Consider the following 13,360-nt stretch of genomic DNA (forward strand, 5'->3'; position numbering starts at 1 on the left):
CCTGGCGTGCTAAAGGGCATTCTTCACCGCGCGGGCAGGGTGGGGAAGAAGGCTGTAAATCACATGGTGACAACCGCATCCTGGCAGGTTCCTCTTTTGATGCTATGGGACTGTCCTGTGGCCAGTAAAATGATTCTGAAGTGCTAAGGAGTGCGGAGGCATCCTATCTCAAATGGTTCCTGAAAGAAATGGTATCCTGATGTCTATCTGTCTGTGTGAGTTTTGAGAGGGGGAGGGAGGAAGAGAATGATGAATTTAAGGCAAATGCGGCAAAATGCTGATGACTGGGGAGTCTGGATGGGTGACACGGGAGTTCTTTGGGTTTGCTGTTCTGACGACCTCTCTGTGAGGGCAGAAGGGTGAAAGCAGTCAGAACATTGGCAAGGAGGCTCGGCTGTGAGCCCGGCCCACCGTGGGGAGCAGGGAAGGGCGGGGAGGGAGGATGGCCGCTGGGAGGGGCCGGAGGTGCCCTGAGTGAGGGCGGGCAGCAGGGCCTGGCAGAGGAAGTCAGATCTCCTCTCTGATAGAGTTGGGGGAAGATTACCCCACGTCCCCTGCTTTATTTCATTTAATCCTCAGAGCAGCCTCATGGGGTAGACATTTGTCTTATCCTCACTTTACTGATAAAGAATTGGAGGCTCAGATGTTCCGCTACCCAACCAGCATTGGCCAAGTACTTCCTGTGTGTCACGTTCTCCTGAGGTTACACAAAACATGTGAGGTATGACTGCACATTTGTGCACACATGTTCGTGCACGCAGGAAATGGCACTGGAAGACGATGCACTAAAATACTAAAATCCCAGAGAGGCTGGATTTGAGGAGGGGGCATCCATTTATTTCTTTGGGCTTTTTATCTTTTCCCAGTTTCTACAATGCACATGGATTGCTTTTGTAATAAGGAAAAAAAAGTACTATTTCAAAAATGGAACTGAAGGATGTTGTGAAACATTCATCGTTACAGTATTGTTGTGGATCAAATTTTGACTTCTCATGCACTTTTATTGTACCGAAGTGATGGGCAAACATTTCTTTATCCCATTAAGCCTCCTTCTCTCCGCACCGCAGAGGGGCAGGCCAGTTCACAGGCGGAGAGGTGACATTCACCTTGACTTCCAAAGCTTACGTCTGCCCACGTTTTCCATGTGGAGGCATATGCCCAGTGCAGTGTGACCTCTCCTCCCCAGGCAAGTTTTCTAAACCTTCATGATACCAGCTTCCCCACATAAAGACAACATGCAGACATAGCAGTCCCCGCCTGAATGCGAGGGTGGCTTGGTAAGAGCACACCAGTGTCCAGAAAGAGGCCAGCCCCGTGGTGTCGCTGTGTTGTTAGGTGGGACAGCCAGCCCCTTCGGGTGCTTTCTGACCGGTATAGTCCTTCCTCCCCTTGGCCGTCCTGGCACCATGGGCTCCATGGCAGCGCCCCCCCCCCCCACCTGGCCTCTGTTGGCATTTGTACACCTCACTGAGCAGAGGGCTCTTCCAGAACATTCCCAGCCACCACCCAATCCCGCACCTGTGTCTTCCAGGGTTAGCTTTGACTGGAGCAGACCCTCAGTCACCATGTGCAACTGAAATGATTTGCGCAAGCCGTAATGGGGAAACGAGTATATTTGAATAGACTCCTGCTATGGAATTCAGGGCAGGCACCAAAAACAATGCTTTGAAATAATGTATTGACCCAGAGAAGTGATCGAACATACTACTTAAAAACAAGGGCAGAAGGGTGAGTACAAAAGTCCATCTTTGTCACAGTCATAAATATGCATAAGAGAAAAAGCAAACCAACAGAAAGCACATCAAAAATGTGCAGGGGTTGCCATTGGGTGGTGAGATTTATGGGTGATTTTGATGTCCGGGTTTCTTCGCTTTGTGTCTTTAAGCATTTTTAGAAATAATTTTTGCTACTGGGAAAATGAGTTTTAAGGAAATAGAAGTCTGGGAAACAGGCGCACAAGGACATGATGCATAGGAGGCCCTTGCTGAGAGATGAAGTGTTAGAGGTGTACAGGGTAAATATGTTTCTTAGAGTGAAGGGCCTTCTCAACCTCCTACACCAAGACAGAGTCCCCAGCCCACCCGCCTGGTACCTGTTCTCCTCTGTCCCAGCCTCAGGCACCGTCGGCTTACGCACTGGTTAGTTTTCTGAGGACGGATGCGAGGTGGCAGCCAGAGCTCTGATCCGTAGAACCGCAGAACCGTAGAATCAGAGAACCAGAGGAAGAAAATCAACCCTGTCTCCTTTGGCCCTTGGTAATTCTGCAATAAACCCATGAGAATTTCCTGCCGCTTCGTGAGACTGCCAGGAAAGGGAGATTGTGAAAATACTCAGGAAGAAAGGAATGGGCATGGGAACAATGTCTCCTTCCTTCTGTGGCTGTTTCCAGAAAGACAGCACATTATACACACAGTCTGTGTCTAGCTCACTGCGTGAGTGACTTGATTTTGGTGAATATAAAACTTCTAAGGGAAATTCCATTGACAACAGCAGTTTCCTATTCCTATTTCCCACTGTGTCTCAAGGTCGTGAGTTCTATGTTCCTCAAGGTTTCCAAGAGCCTAAACCCTGCAATGGGGGAGTGTGCGGGGGTGGGGGTGGGGGCGGGGGCGGGGAGTGGAGGCAGCTGCTTGCTCCTGCCTGTGGGCCAAGTCGACTATGGAAATCACTATTCCCACATTCACTGGCAGTCAGGGTAGAGGTGGAGGATGTTCAGTGGCTTTGTTTGCAAACGTTAATGTTTACAAATCCAAAACCCTGTTTGAGCCCCAAACCTTCGCTGTCACCCTTTGTCCAATCTTCTGGAATGTCCCCATTCACTCATTCATCTCCAGGGAGAAGTTTACAGAGAAGACTCAAGCCCTAAACGTGATTTAGTCTAGACCACCTCACCCCCAGGCGGCGTCCACTCCCCGCCACGTCAGCAGTCAGAATCTGGCCTGGACAACCAAGCTGCCTCCTCTCTGGCCAGCGTGTCTGGCAGGTCACTCTTGCCAGGGCTTGTGTCAGAACCCATTAGAGAGTTCTTGGTCCGCCGTGGAGGGGGTCATGGAGCTGGCTCTCTCCAACCTCTCGGTGCGGAGGAAGGGGAAACATTTGGCCAGGTGCACGGCCAGGAGCTGGCGGAAAAGCTGGCGCAGGTACTTGCGGAACCTCTGGCCAACAAAGACGTAGATGATGGGGTTGACGCAGCAGTGTGTGTAGGCGACTATCTCCGTAACCTGTATGGCCACGTCCAGCTGTTTGCTCTGCTCACAGCCACTGGCCAAGATGACGTCTTGGAAAGCAGAAATGAACACAGTCAGATTGAAGGGCGTCCAAAAGAGAAAGAAGATGATCATGATGACAAAAATCAGCCGGACGGCTTTGGACTTCTTCTCATTGGGCCGTCTGAGCAGGATCCTGATAATCCCCGTGTAGCACACGATCATGACCACCAGGGGCAAAATCAGCCCCATGATGTTCAGCTTCAGAGCCTGGAACTGTCTCCACTGTTTTAGGTGTTCTTGGGGGAAATGAAGGCCGCAGGTAGAATGAGTGAACTCCCACTGGGTCTTAGAAAAGTAAAAGCCCGGGATGGCAGCCAGGATGGCCAGGACCCAGATGATGCCGCTGCTGATGATACCGAAATGGATGGTGCGGGCCCTTAGAGCAAACACGGCGTGGACGATGGCCAGGTACCTGTCGATGGTCAGCAAGATGATGAAAAAGATCTCGCTGTACAGGCCTACGTAATACAAACCTGACATCAACTTGCACATGCCATTGCCGAACACCCAGTTGTCCTTTAGGCTGTAGTCAATCCAGAAGGGCAATGTGAAGAGGAAGACCAGGTCAGAAATGGCCAGGTTGAGAAGGTAGATGCTGGTCATGCTCTTGAGCCTCTTGTATTGCATGAGGATCAGGACCACCAGGATGTTGCCGACCAGGCCAATGACAAATACCAAGGAGTACAAAGGGGGCAGCAGTTGAGCCCCCAAACTCCTCAAAACTGCTTTCTGGCACGGGGTTGTATCCCCATAGTCATATTCTGTGGTCTCATCATAGACCATTGAAGAGGTGGTATTTTCCATCCTGGCTTCTCCCACAGGTCCAGGAAGATGGTTTCAGTAGTTACTTTGCTGTTAATGGCAGAGGGCTCTGGACAATAGAGACAAGGTGGTGATTATATATCTTCAACTATTTGACAACTGTTTACAGAGTGTCTACTGAATACCATGCCTTGGGACCTAAGGATGAGCTAGGGGAACCCAGGTCCTCTCTGCCCTCATGGAAACTGTACTTTAATGGGGAGGGGAGGGGAAAACAGATGAGTGCACAAATTGTGAATTCAATTACTTTTGCACTGAGTGTTGTGGAGGAAAAGTGGATGGAGAACCCAGGCAGAGGGAGACCTCACCCACATTCTTCTTCGCCAGTGCTTCCCTCCTGCTTCCGATGAACTTGGCATCAGACTTGGTGTTAAACAGCCCTGGAGCGGTACCATTGCTCTTACTCATTTTAGTGGTTAGGACCCATATCTGGTAAGAATGAGAGCTGGAGCTCAAGCGGGTGCACATTACTCTCATGCCCATGCCTGAACCCACTCGGCTTCCCTGTCTCCGGTAACAGAGCAATGACCTTGCACTTTGGAGTCCACAGAAGGACATGGGATGGAAAATAGTCCTGGCTGAGAGTCAAAAACTAACCAATGGATTTTCATGGCTTTTGGGGCTAATGAGATTCTCAGACGGGGTGACAGAGGGCACTGGGAGCGCATGAAAATGTGCAGGCATTTGATCTTTTTTTAGTGGTCAAAGGCTAGGGGACGCTCCTGTCATTTGGTAGGCGGAATCAAGGATGGTGTCCTACAGGGCAAAGGTCATCCCAGCCACAACCCTACCGTGCTGCCATAGTGAAATTCTGGGGAGCCAACCCTGTCCCTTAGCAGAGGGCAATAAGGACACCAGGGAGGCCCTGATGGGGCACAGGCAGGTCTATGGTGACTCCGTAGGCCTCTTGTGACAGTCATGAGGGTTCATAGGAAAGCACAGGCTTGGTGGAGCAGGCGGTTCTAGGGAGAAAGAGCTCGGAATGGCCTCAGACCACAAGGTGTTACTCCACATCCAGCTGGAAGCTGAAATTCTGCTGAAATAAACTCTTCAATATCTTTACCCAAGGCTACCTTGGAACAAACAAACAAATAAATGAATAAAAAAGAACCTCTAGAGAGCTTGCCTTAGAAAACTCCCCAAGCTCTGCCTTTTAGCCCTCCCTTTCAATCCTTTAGATCACTTATTGAAGATACCTCTCCACAGGGAGCATGGGCGTTGGTGTAACCTACCAGCTGTGTGACCTTGAAGAAGTTTATCTCTCTAAGCCTCAGTTTCTCATCCGTAATGTGGGAAAGTAACAGTTACCTTGAAGGGCTACTGTGAGGTAATATATGAGAAAATCTACCTGTGATACTAATCAGGACCTTCGTAAATATTAGGGGACCTCCTCCCGTGCAGAGACCCTTCCCGGAGGCCTGTTGCCGCCAGGAATGTCCCAGGTGCCAACCCTATTCTGGCTGATGAACCCTGCCACCCAGTCTCCCCGCGAGGTCTCTCTGTAGTTAATCTAGAAAGTGAATTCTGCTCAATGATGGACACAAGAGTCCCTCCCATGTGAACTGTGCTTTGCAATTTTCAATATGCTGCCACCAATCTGAATTGTTTGACTTAAACACCAGTGAATAACATAGGTGGTACCTATACCACCATTCCCAGCTTTAGTCCGGAGTCTCTGGTGCTCTCCCTTCTACACTCTGCTTAACGCATGTTTCCTGCTTAGAGACTTACATGTGTGCACTGGCCATTGGAAATTAAGGCACATGGCGGGCGCTGGGCACCTCAGCTGGGGCCCTGTGACTTCCTACCAAATCCATTCCTCTGGCTTACTCTTCCACCTCCGGATTTGCCCCTTTAATGAGTAATCAGCCCTCTTTCTGGAGAAGCCCAGACTGGCAGTCACTGAAAAGCCATATTGACAATATCTGATTCCCACTGTCTCAGCCAGTGCTGGCAGATCGTCCGGGCAGCCAGCATTTTGGGGGCCGGTGGGTTTACGGTGGAAGCAACAAGCGGCTTGGAAGCACAGAGAGCAACTAGTGCAAGATTGACCCCATGAGCCCAGGTTTTGGGGAAATTTTGACAAAGGTAAAGGCACGTTGAGTCAGTGTTGTAAGATGTCATTTTGAACTGAGAGTCACCTCCATGCCCCCCCGACATCCAACTCCCTTTACTGTTTTCCAACTTGTCGGGCGCCGTGCTACACCACCAGGACACACTGCTCCCGGAACGGGCACGGCAGGGCTAGGGCCTTGGAGGAGCAACCAAGGACCGTGTTGCTACCCAACCTGCCAGCCACACCATAGTCTGCCGCAAAAGTCTGCCCCGAGGCCATTGCCCAGTAGTCCGCTCTGGCCCTGGAACCTGGAACCTTCCAGTGCCACCATCCTCCAGTCTGGGAGTCTCTGAGCAGAGAAAGGGCAGTCTGTGAAGGTAAAGACCCCGGGCCTGGTGGTATGCAGGAGCTGGCTTATCCTGGCTCATAAGAACCAATCGTGTGCATGTTTTCTCAGCTCCACATTCAGCATGTTGGTAGCTTGAAATGGACCATAGTGGGAATATTTACACACAGAAATCAACAAGACTAGCAATCAGGGTGCTTTTTAAGGAGAGCCTGTTATGAAATACTTAGCAGCACATCAATGCCCCCTAGTCTGAGTAGCCTAAGAGCTGTCCTGGTAGTCAGAGTGGGGACTAAGGGGTCAGTGAGTGGCACACAGCTTGGTGGCAGGCTACGCAAACTTCTGGGAAGTGCTAATTGGATATCTGAGACCCCTCAGATCTTATGGGGGAAGAGTTGAAGTAGATACCTCCAAGGAGACCCCATGCTCCTCTACCTTTGGAACAAAATTCTGCTGCCTCTTTGTTAGTAGAACAGAATAGATGCATCCCAAGAGGTCATCTGGTGAGCTCCCCACCTTCAGGTGGGCAAAATTCTACTGCCTCCAAACTCAGCCCACAGTCTGATTTTGAGGATCCTTGGTTCTAGTCATCTTAAAAAGTGGGTTCAGTATCAAATCATCCTTGCATCTGCAAAGGCTTTTCATATTCATATCTCCCTCTTGCTACACTGACTTTATACACCAGGCATGGTTTTCATTTACATGGGGAAAATTTGGCAAGTAAATTCCTCTTGAATAGCCTCCTACAGAAAGTGCCCCTTGTCCCTTAATACTGGGCTGACTTTTTTTAAAAAAATGTTTTTATCCTCACCTGAGGACATTTTTTTCATTGCTTTTAAAAAGAGAGAGAAACATCATTGCGAGAGAGGATCATTGATTGGTTGCCCCCTACATGACCCTGGACCAAGGACCATAGGCGCCCAAACCAGGGACCAGGGATCAGTGATATAACCTGCAACCTAAGAATGTATCCTGTCCAGGAATAGAATCTGCAACCGTTCTGTTATGGGATGAAGCTCCAACCAACTGAGCCACAACCAGCCACGGCTGGGCTCTCTTAATCAGTCACTAATAACCCACTATTCACAAAAGCTTCCTTTTTTAAGCAAAAAATAAAAATCTATTTTACACCTGAGTACCCAGTCTTACAAATCCGCCCCTTCTCAGTATTGCTACACAGCTCATTGCCTTACAGATGCATAGATGGGCTGCTCAGACATACTGCATGCAGTGTTCCAACCAGATTGCTCCCGACAGAAACCAACAAGACAGAAAAGGCAAGTGCTACTTACTCTGGCGTCAAGGAGCTCTGTCCACAAAGCCTTATTTTCCAGAGCACTTCGAGTGTTTGTTTTCAAGGTTTTAGGTCCCAAGAGAATAGAAGGAAGTCCTCAGCTTCCTGTATAATGATAGGGACAGGACTCTGGGGGTTCTCAGTCATTCAGAATGACAAGGAGACAAAGTTCTTCTTTTTGTGTAGTTGGGTGTCCGTTAATGGCCACAATGCCCACCAGTGGCCAGTTTCTGGAGGCTGGAGTTCACTCAAAGAACTTTTTCTAGTCACTGGTTTTCACTTCTCCCTGGGGAGCTCTGTCTTAAGGGATCGAGGAGGGTGGAGTTGAATGGGGCAAGGAGGATGGCATGAAGTTCTCAGAACTTGTGGAGCAATTGAAGGCTGGAATGGGGGGGGCGGGTGTAGGGCGTGGAGTTCTTGTGGTCACTAAGTAGGCTTTTTTTTTTCCCTTTAAAGATTACAAGTACCCTGTGTCCTTTGTTCCTCAAAATGATATTGCTGATAAAAGCCAGAGAGAGGCGGCAACTTCTCTTTGGCGCCCTCTAACCCTCCACTTCTGACTGCTCTGAACCCTGGTTCTTCTCCCCTGTCTGTGCCCTCCAGCCTCCCCCGAGAATCCACATAGCGGTTTTACTTAGAGGAACCCCCAGCCTGCAGCGAATACAGGTGCATGGAGTCTGGCAATGGACCAACACAGGTCAAGTTCAAGTCCCAGCTCTCCACTTGACACACAGGCAGATCACTAGCCTTTCTAAGTCTTGTTTCCCACTCCATCCAATGAGAACGCTGAATGCTTAGGCTTGTGGGAGGGTGCGTGAGATCGGCTTGTATGCAAAAAATGTCAAGGTCGTCTGGCACAAGGAAAAATGTCTGATAAGAGATGCTCACAATTCTGCCCACGACTATGAACACCTGCTTGCTGCCTCTGTCCCTCAGATTCCATCTGCTTTTCTGTAAAAGGGGGGCTCTGCTAACCTTTCTCATAGGTCTGCTGCCAAGTGCCACTCAGAAATCATAAATGTGAACATGCTATGAAATTGTCACTTGTCCCTTCAAGGCTCAGTTTCCTCATCTGTAAAAATGAAGACTTTAGATGAGGTGCCTCAGTATTCCCTTCCTTGGAACATCCCATGAGTCTTCTGGGTTGGGACTCGCCTCTTGGGCAGCCTGTCCACAAGGAGATGGCACAAGAGAGAGGCAAAAAGGCAACCAGATTGACAAGGACGGCCATGGGCCTGGGAATGTGTGGCTTTTGCGCAAAGAGCAGGGTGTGTGTGTGGGAGGGGAGGCGGTTGTGCATCAGAGCCGCGCCTCCCCAATCAAGTAGTCCTGCATTCCAACCTGGCGTCTACCTTTCCCTGGCATCGGGCATGTTATTTAAGCTTCCAAGTGTGTCTTTCCTCTACTGTACAACAAGGTTAATGGTGCCAACTTCATCAAGAGGATTCCATGAAGATACATACACACATGCCTATAAAGGAATGGTTTGGTGCAGTTCTTGAGGCATTCAAGTTGCCCCTCTTAATCTGGATGGAAGCACAAGAAGTGTGTCTGCAGGGATCCCAGGAAGCACCACAAGGGAGGGGAACGAGGGACCAGAAACAAAAGGGGCTGTGAAGGGGAGTCATAGAGCCACTGCCGCTGCGGGCAAGCAGAACTTGGCCCTACCGTGGAACTCAGAGGTCCCTAGAATCACCCCAGCTTCAGGCGGGAGGGGTAAGGGAACCAGGCGGTGTCCATGACATCTCTACCTGCCCACCCCAGGTTGAGGGCTGCTCCTTGGGGTATTCGGGCTTCCTGCCTGACCGGCTCCCCAGGCAGGGAGCCCCGTGTTTTCAGGACACAGGCTGCAGCGTGTAGAGGTGCGTGGCCACGTGGTGCCCAGCAGAGTCAGGCGCACGCCAGCATTCGCACAGCTGAGTTCCCAGCCCCTCCTGTGCAAGGCGCCTCTGCCCCGCACATCATCTCTCAGCGCCATGTCCACAATAGCAAATAGTAGGTGAGCATGTGCCTGGCTTTTGGCAGTGCCTTGCTGGCCGGTCAGTTTCAGAGATCAAAGCTGGGGAGGCCCGCCTCTCTCCTGGTCATGTCTAAGGTAAGGGCCATGGTCAGTGCCTCTGATCCTTGAGCAGCTTTCCAGCTCAGCTCTAGGCTTCTGTGGCACCCACGACACAGACAGAACATGCCAGGCAAATATACTTGTTCATTGAACAAATATTGCCAGGTACTGTGAGGTGTTAGGGACATAGCAATGACCGAGAGAGACAGGCCCCATTCTTCAGATGCTCACAGCTTAACAAGGATCATGGACAATTAAGCAAGTCAACACAGTAAGGAACAACGTCATGGCCTGGGAAGTACCCTCAGCCAAGGAAGAGTACACCTGTTGTGGGTGGGGGTAAGGGAACCCTCTAGAACAGGGGTTCTCAAAGTTAGGACCCTGGAGCAGCAGCATGGACACCCCCAGGCACTTGCCAGTGAAGCAGATTCTGAGGTTTCATTGCAGACGTACTGGGTCAGAAACTCTGGTTTTAACATGCCCTCCGTGATCCCAGTGAGCACTCAGGTTTGGGAACCATGGATCTAGATATTCACCAGGCCTTTGGCCCAAAGTCCTGGGGGATCTCTCTCCAGGGGAGCTGGGCTGGGCCAGAGGTGAGCTGGGAAGACTTCTCTGGCTTATAGCTGAACAGGAGGCTGCTCCATGGGCTGTCTCCCCTGCCCGGTGCCCACACCTGGGTCCCCTGGGGCCAGTCAGAGGTGGGGGGCATGCACTCACACACACAGTTTTAATTTTTAATTTTTTAAACACAGTGGGGCATGTGATACACATTGTTTTCCATCTGGCTTTTGTCACATGAGCCCAGGAGACTCCTCCACCAGCACGTAGGGCCGGCTTCGGGCGGGGGCTGCAGCCCTCTGCGCTGTGGGCACACAGTGACGTATCAGTAAAGTGCACAAAAGATTCCACCCCTGACTCTGTCTAGGACTCCGATTCCTTAATCCAACACCCTGTGCAGTGTCGCCCCGTGGCCTGGCCCGCGGGTCCCTCCCCCATCACCTCACTGACTTCCTTTTTGTGTCTCATCCACGACATCTGATGCTGACCCAGCCGTGTCTCAGCTTCTCTTTTCCCATCTCAAACGTGACATCCCAGAAACCTTACGTTTCATGTAACCAAGACAGGACAGGGCTGGGCTTCTTGACATCATGCAGCCTGGCCGTCCTTGTCACCTTTGAGGTTCAACTGCAACACCAGGAAGTTAATTTCCCAGAGAGGGGACAGAGGCACCCTGACCACGGAGGTCTCTCTGCTGCCTCCTTCTGGGAGGCACTGCCTGGCTGCATGGCAGAAGAGGTTGCTTCTGACCCCAGAGCACTTGCAGGACATGGAAACCCGGCTGGCGGTGTCCCACAGATAGACCAGAGGGGCTTTGGATGACACAAGTGACCCTTAGTCAGCAGCTCGCCCCACCCCCTCCACGCCACCTCATTTTCTCCCCACCTGACCCTCCTACCCATTCCTTCCACTTTGTCTCATTTCCTTCCCCTGCCTCTCTGTCCACCGCCCCCTGGACCCTGTATTCCTTCTAGCCAGGAGGACATTTCCCCCGCTTACTCCCTGCCTCTCCTTGCCTGCCTGGCCTCTCCCAGGTATTTTTCACACCCCCCGACCCCCGGCATCCTACAAACCCCACCCTGACAAACCAAAGGACACACACCCAGTGGTCCTTGGTGCCTCTCTCTGCTCTGCTCAGCTGCCCTGTTGGGCTGGCTCATGTCCCAAAGTGCAGGAGGGTACTGGGCTCCTCCAGGTCAGACACCTCTCCTCCTGCCTGAGTCACCCAAGAGGCCACCTCTTCCCTGAAGCCTCCCCCGCCCTCAACAGCAGGACGACATCCATGGGGCGCTCTGAGGGGTTCAATCTTTCTTTTGGGGGGAAAAGTGGAGATCCCTTTTCCACACCTAATTGTATATATTGGACAATTTTTACAGGAAATAATAAAGCAGTTCACTCAAAATAGCTCCAAAAATTAAAAAGGAGAGAAGCATTTTCTCACAATTCTAGACGTCAGCTCTGGTTTGGCATTGCTTCCTACCATTCTCTTGTACTGATTCCTGGTGACTTCGCCATCTGCCCATGTCTGCTCTTGCAGCCTAAATAACAGCCTCCATCCTCAGGGGCTTAAGATCACCATGGCATTTTGTGATTCTGTGGATCAGGTGGGTGGCCCGCGGTGGCTTCACTCCCGGGCGTGGCAGCGGGTGCTGCGTGTCTCAGCGCTCTGGCGGCCTCTTGCCCTTCAGGCGGCCAGACCGGCTCCCTGGCCAGGCTGTCTCACACCGAAACAGGAACTGCGAAGCATCTTAAGGCCTAGCCTCCGAAGTCATATGATGGCACTTCCGCTGCATTCTGTCAGCCAGAGCAAGTCATGAGCCAAGTCACAATCAGAGTCAGAAAATAGTACCTACCTGTCTAAGAGGAGCAATAAAGTCACATGGTGAAAGGCTGTGTGTATCTGGATGGAAGGGCTTTGAAGCCACTTTTACCTTTTACTGAAAGCACCAGTTTCCTGTGGCTTCCCTGCCTTGAACTCCTCTCCTCTAGTGGTCTTGTCTTCTCCATTCCTCGGCCACTCACTCCTATAACCCTGACCTCTGGAACTTTCCATCACTGACATCTGTAGCCCTTCACACCTTGGTTCTCAGCAGCCCAGCCGTTGACCCCACCTCTACCTTTGCTGCTCACCTGCCTCTAAAACCTCAACTCCAACATTATTTTTGGCCCCAGAGAGATCACTGATATCTCAGTTTTCCACTGACCCTTGGCCTCTTCATGCCCTTGTTTTCCATCACGTTGAAGTCCATGGGCCCTCGTTGCGGTCTCTCCTGCATGTAAATACATCCTCAACTCCCTTCCCCTGTTCTGATCTTGACATGTCCACCTGTAAAAAGCACAGCCCTGGCTCGATCCGACTCCCCACCCACACCCATGACCACGAACGGGGCTGGAGTAAACCCCGCCTCCATGCTGACTGGGACCACTCCAGAGGAGTGACAGCCGGCTGCCTCTCCGTCTCCTGGACATTATTTCACACCTTCCGCCTTCTCCTTGAACCTCTAACACCACTCTGTCGTGCTCATTCTTAGCTGATGGCCTTGTTCCCATGTCACCGAGAAAACAGAGGCCATAAGAAGAGACCTTGTACACGTCCTACCTCCCCTCATCCCATCCACCCGCTCTAGGCTCTGCTGCTCTGCCTTCCCTCCAGTTACGGGGGTGGATTCCCCACACCCACACTGAAGTCCATCCCCTCCGCTTTGTGCAAGACGCCACCCTCGCACCTGCTCCAGGACACTGGTCTAGTCACCTTCTCCGGTATCATTGTTTTTTCCTGCTCCACAGGATTACGCCCATCGGCTCACACATGCGCCCCTACTTCTATCCTAAACAATCAAGCAGGCCGGCAAAAAATAAATCCACAGGGTGTCCCTTGATTCCCCTTCTACCTCTGATTATCAACTCGTTTCCTCAATTTACTCAGAGTTGTGTTCAGTGGGGTCCAGTTCCA

General features: G+C 51.2%; 1 protein-coding gene across 1 annotated transcript; it reads right to left on the reverse strand.

The window, feature by feature from the left end:
• Positions 1–2,602: 2,602 nt before the first annotated feature.
• Positions 2,603–8,144, reverse strand: LOC129087744 (C-C chemokine receptor type 1-like). Its single transcript, XM_054594762.1, has 2 exons — positions 7,786–8,144; positions 2,603–4,140 (listed from the first exon to the last, which is right to left on the reverse strand). Exon 2 carries the CDS (start codon positions 4,071–4,073, stop codon positions 3,006–3,008), a length of 1,068 nt encoding a protein of 355 aa, XP_054450737.1. The 5' UTR covers positions 4,074–4,140; positions 7,786–8,144; the 3' UTR covers positions 2,603–3,005.
• Between the last annotated feature and the right edge of the window lie 5,216 nt (positions 8,145–13,360).

Source organism: Pteronotus mesoamericanus, unplaced genomic scaffold (genome assembly GCF_021234165.1).
Source record: "Pteronotus mesoamericanus isolate MK-2021 breed Mesoamerican mustached bat unplaced genomic scaffold, CSHL_Meso_final scaffold_533, whole genome shotgun sequence".
NCBI lineage: Eukaryota > Metazoa > Chordata > Mammalia > Chiroptera > Mormoopidae > Pteronotus > Pteronotus mesoamericanus.